The 5,683-nt window shown below is 38.4% G+C and overlaps 1 protein-coding gene across 1 annotated transcript; it reads left to right on the top strand.

The window, feature by feature from the left end:
• Positions 1 to 1,492: 1,492 nt before the first annotated feature.
• LOC121938315 (attractin-like protein 1) lies at positions 1,493 to 5,445 on the top strand (the record flags this gene model as incomplete). Its single annotated transcript, XM_042481579.1, has 2 exons — positions 1,493 to 1,701; positions 5,271 to 5,445. Coding segments are annotated over 2 exons (384 nt in total), but the record flags the coding sequence as incomplete, so codon positions are not given.
• Positions 5,446 to 5,683: the final 238 nt, after the last annotated feature.

Below are 5,683 nucleotides of genomic sequence, written 5' to 3'. Positions count from 1 at the left end.
AGTACACTCGTGGTTCTGGTGGGTTTTTTTCTTTCCCAAACCCGACTCAAAAGTCACTCACAGTCCAAACACAAATCCACACTGAATGTCCGTCCACACAGTGTCCCCGCCGCTTACTCAAAGACATAAAGCAGACAACCCCGTGCCAGCAGGGAAACCGTGATGGAAAATTTAATGATATGTGGTACAGTAGGTCGTACTCATGGGAGGAGTGAGTACTGTTACTGTTCACTCACACAGCCTCAAGGCTCTTTGCACACACACACACACACACACACACACACACACACACACACACGCACACACACACACACAGAGTGAGGATAAAGGTTGTCATGACGACCCTCTTGTCACAGCAGCAAACCAGCTTTTTGTATTAACGAAAAGATGATTTTCTACCTCTGTGGTCCTTGACTCTCCTCCATCTGTTCCATCTCTCTCAGCATCTGTCTTTATCTAATATTTCACAGAAACACTGTGTAATGTTTGGATTCACACTGTTGTGCTCTTCAAAAATGGATTTTTATTTGTGTCATTCCTTTTTTTTCCTTCTCACTATTTAGGCTTTTGTTGGTCTCTCATTTTCACTCTCTTTAGTGGCTTTTTCTTTGTGTCCTTCTCGCTCTAATTTCTCTCTCTTTAAAAAAAAAAATGTATTTCTGTCTCGCCTCGTCTCTCTTATGTGTCCCGTGGTTCCTGCATTTAATTGGCGGACGCTTTTGTCCAAAACCACTCAGAATGAGTGCATTCAAACTGAATAGGAACAGGCAGACGTCTTGCGAAATTTGAAGTGCTTTTATCAAACAGACAGCAGTGTTCAGTCAGACAGTACATCTGCTTTTTTTGTAATTTTTTTGTTCTGTAGCTCAAATTATGTGTTTCCGATCATGCCTTGCTACATTTTATTAAGGACATATAAGGAACAACATTTGATGTTAAGGCTGCTTTTACATTACAAAATGTGTTACTTTGCAGAACTTCTTGGTTTGAAGAGCATTATCGTATTTTAAATATTGATTCTTACACCAAGGGCATGAAAAATGCTTTTTTTCTAAACAGGGTGATGGGTTAAGAAAAGCAAATATTAAAAAAAAAAAACTACGTCAGTTTCACTAATGCAGAAATTCTTCTTACAATGTTTTTTGGTGTCACAGGGCACAAAACCTGCCCTTTTATTGTGTTTAGGGGGTGTTGCCTGTGCAACAGGTGACGTATGACTTTTTTTTAGGTGCAAATCTAATGTGATGTAATATATTAACAATAAAAAAAACCAACATTTTTTGAAGTTTACAGAGAATGTTGCCCAAAGTTTAAGACAAACCTTCTGGGAACACTTGCTGGTGAAAATTTCAAACAATCAGTGGTTGCAATTTAATGTTTTTAGAACCAAAAACTTCTCAAAGCTGAGGGGTGATCTAACGTCATAATTAAGCATTATCCGTGTGTATAACTCTGTTTGACCTTGACTTCCTGTCTCACTGTGTCTCCTCAGGATAAACTCTTGTCCCAACAACTGCTCGGGCCACGGCAGATGCAGCACGACCAACTCCGTCTCGGGCCGCGTGTACTGCGAGTGTGAGGAGTACTGGAAAGGAGAGGCCTGCGACATCCCGTACTGCAGAGATAACTGTGGCAGCCCGGGCCGCGGCTACTGCGACCTGACCGGAGAGAAGCTCTGCGTCTGCAACGACAGCTGGCAAGGTAAAAAGAGCGGGACGGGGGAGAGGAAACTGGATTTTATCAGGGAAATTAAACAGATATATGGATGAACTGGAGCTCAGCCAGAGCGCTGAGATGAGTCCTGTCGGCGCGGAGCTGATGGGCTCTGTGGAGAGAAGATTTCAGGAGAGAGGAGGAAGACGATGGTGAGAGTTTAAGGTCAGAAAAGGGTGAGAAATGTGTTTAATGTGCTACGGCAGGGATCCTCCACTTGCTTTGTTTTGGGGCCACTTTGGCAAAATGACAAAAGGCCAGGGGCCAGTCGCAGCCCCATACATGTTTGTAGGATTTTAGGACAAGAATTTTCCAGGATTTTAGAACATTTCTATGATTTTAGTATGTTTCTAGGGTTTTAGGACATTCTCAGGTTTTGCGATGTTTCTAGGACTTCAAGGGTGTTTCTTGGATTTTAGGACCTTTCCACGGTTTTTGGACAGTTCTAGGATTTTGGTATATTTCTAGGATTTCAGGTCCTTTTGTAGCATTTTTAGGACATTTCTCAATTTAAAGTAGTTTCTAGAATTTTACGACATATCTAGCATTTTAACATTTGGAGGATTTTAGGACATTTCTAGGACTTTAGGACATCTCAGAACTTATGGTCAGTTCTAGGAATTTTAATATTTAAGATGTTTCTATGATTTTAGGACACTAGGGGATCAGCTAGGGGTGTTGGGGATCCTCCACTGTCACTTTTTTGAGAAACAAGCCCTATTTTGATGCTGTTTTATGCACTCTGGCACCTTATGGATACTGAAAGTACAAAGACAGTTGTGTGTGTGAATCACTTCATTTTTTATTGTTAATTAGAAAATGGTTGGGGGGGGCCATCCGGCACCCTATCAGGGTCCAGATTTGGCCCGCGGGCCACAAGTTAAGTGTCACTGTATTACGTTATATCTGAACTACATCATTTCCTGTTATGTCATCTGTAATGTGTTTATGATCCCCGTAAGCTTCGATTTTCAGGTCAAAAATGTCTTAATGTTTAGCTTTAAACTAGGACTAATTCTGTTATTTGAGGTTCAGGTTACGTCACTGAACAGTATTAAATGTCTATATTTCATCAGAAACGGCCTGCTTCACATTGAAATATAGTCATTATAATGCTGTTTGAATCACTAAATCAATACTTACCTGCTTAAGTCCATATGTCATTGTTGCACCTTCATATAATCACTCTGGTACTGGCCTTGTTTAAAGTGATTTCAGGGTTATTTATTCTCCGAACAAATACCATGTTTCCCGTGATGAGGAGGATCTTTTTGATGTTCTTGTTGTGTTCATTATTAACGAGAAAAGGGAGCAAAAAGGAATCAGACAAAAGGAGGAGATACAAAAGCACAACAGCAGCCAGCAGCTCTCCTTTTATGCAACACAGTGTTGCCCGATTCAGTGTTGTTTTATGTCATGAAACTATAGTTGTGATGTCCTGGGAAATCTCAGTGGCACATTATTTATGTGGCTTCATTATTTTAGGTTTTTATGTTTCATCTGTGAACAATTTGCTCCTGCAGCAGCACACAGCACAACTTTATGACACATTGGATCAAGATATCTGACATTACATTCTGCTTATTTTTTTATTTTTTTTGTTCCAATATGCTGCATATTTCTTGCTGCAAATTTGTCAAATTGTAAAAGAACCGGTCGTAAATGTAAAATGCGCTTAATTTAATGCACTGTCGATGTCCACAAATACTGCTATTATATTCATTTCCTAATATTAATGTGATAATTGTATATTAAGAGTCTCCAGATACTCAGACTCAGTGCCAAACATACATTAATAAGGGTTTTTCATCATTTTATTGATAAAGTTGTATATAATCTCAGTGTTTAATTGTCATCTACCTGGTATAACTGACCAACTGACATATAAATACACAAAATGTAAGAAAAATCTTATCTTATATGAGGAATAAATAATTTATCTTTATAAATAAAAATGAAAATAAATCTTAATAATATTTTTAATCTAACACCTTCAGACATTCAGTCTAGTGAATTCAGATTAGATGATGAAGCGCTGCCCCCTCCTGGATTTACTGTGTCAGCACAAGTAGAACCAGATTAATATGAGTGAAGCCACTCGCTACTTCAGTATTCTTGAAATATTAATTTAGAAACTTTTTTTGTCAGTAAAAAAAAAACAAAGCGGTATGAATAAAAACATGCAACAGTTGTATATTTTTGAAAATTTTAAATGTATCTTTTTTTTATTGTGAAAAACTGTGATAACAGAACAATTAAAAACAAGTGCAACGGCATATAAACAGTCAAAGGAAACACACAATAACACACATAATTAAACTAAAAACAGCAAATGGAACAATACCAAACAAAATATGAAATAAAGACTGATGGGTATAGGAAATGTGGTCAGAAAACAAACAAAACAAAAAAACCCTCAGATATAGCAAAATAAATTAGTAAATAAATAAAAATTAAATGTATTATTTAAGATGTTGCATTCACCCTGACTTATTGATCTATGCTGTAAAGTTAAATCTCTATTAACGCTAAGTTGAACTGAGTGTTTGCAGCTGTTTTTAGGCCTGTTAATTTGGCCTAATTCTGGGGCATCATTCATCTCTAGTCTCAGTCAAGTCGAGCAACCAGACGAAGCCCAACATGTCCTCTGTCCTTCTGTCCCTCCCCCCTTCATCCCTCTGTCCAACAAGAGAAAAGTGTGTTTGAAGGCAGTCTCATTTGTGTCTTCTCCTCATGTCGTATTTGTTGCCTGCTGAAGCATTAATCAGACTCACCTGCCTCGTTAGAAAACCTCTGATGTCTCTTTAATTCCCCATAACTGAGGAGCAGAGACCGTCACACATTTAGCCACCTGAGTGCTCGGCTGTTGTCTTAGCAACTCAGTTTTTACTTATTTTTTGAGGGAAATTTGTTCATGTGCTTTTCAAAAGTAAATTGACTGACCGTATCTTAAAAAAATCAAATATTTTCTCCATCTATCGGTGATTGTTTCAGATTTATCCTCTTTTTTTGCAGACCAACACCAGCTGCACTCCTGGTTTGTTGCATAATCAATAAATAGATATATTGTGCCTCACTTTGTATGTATTTATCTGTTTTTTGTGGAACTCTCACCTCTTACTGATAGATAATTATAATACAGTAGACATAAAGTTTATATGGTTGTGAATGCAGACTTTTGATAAACAAACACAAGAGAGAAATATCAGAGTTTTTAAAAATTTATCCTTTTTTTTGCTGTTTTTACCCTATGAAATTAAAAAAAATAAAGCCACCTTTAAACTATATAACCTCCAAAAAACTTCTGAAAATGAGATGCTAATGAAAAAAGCATGTATGTGATCTCAGGTCAGATCTGTGGGGCCATCATCTATATTTCCAGTAGGTGGTGCCAAAGTTTGGACATTTTAAATCCTCTCAAAGTGAAACCAAACACCAAACACTTCGAAACTGCTCATTTGAGGGTTTAAAGAGCGAACTTATTTACATTACTTGTTACTGTTACTGTATAATTTTGTTTTTACACCATAAATATTTCGTCCTGCTTTCTTTCTCAGGTCCAGACTGCTCCCTGTCCGTCCCCTCCACTGAGGCCTTCTGGGTGCTGCCCAGCGTCAAACCGTCAGCTCAGTCTCTGGGTCGGGCGTCCCATCAGGCTCTGGTGCACTCTGGGCTGATGTGGGTGGTGGGAGGCTACTCCTTCAACTACTCCAACTACCACATGGTGCTCAAGTAAGCTGCACCCGTCTGACTCTGCAGCTCTGTCTGTCTCTCTGTCTGTCTGTCTCTCTGTCTCTCTGTCTGTCTGTCTCTCTGTCTCTCTGTCTGTCTGTCTCTCTGTCTGTCTCTCTGTCCTATAACACTGATCTTAAGGGTAAAAAAAATCACTCAGAGAGCACATTATGGATGAAGTAAAATTTGTAAATTATCTGAAAATAAGTGAAAAAAGAGCAGAAACAAACAAGAAAAT

This window comes from Plectropomus leopardus, unplaced genomic scaffold (assembly GCF_008729295.1).
Source record: "Plectropomus leopardus isolate mb unplaced genomic scaffold, YSFRI_Pleo_2.0 unplaced_scaffold29133, whole genome shotgun sequence".
Lineage (NCBI taxonomy): Eukaryota > Metazoa > Chordata > Actinopteri > Perciformes > Serranidae > Plectropomus > Plectropomus leopardus.
This window is presented reverse-complemented; position numbering and strand designations above follow the sequence as displayed.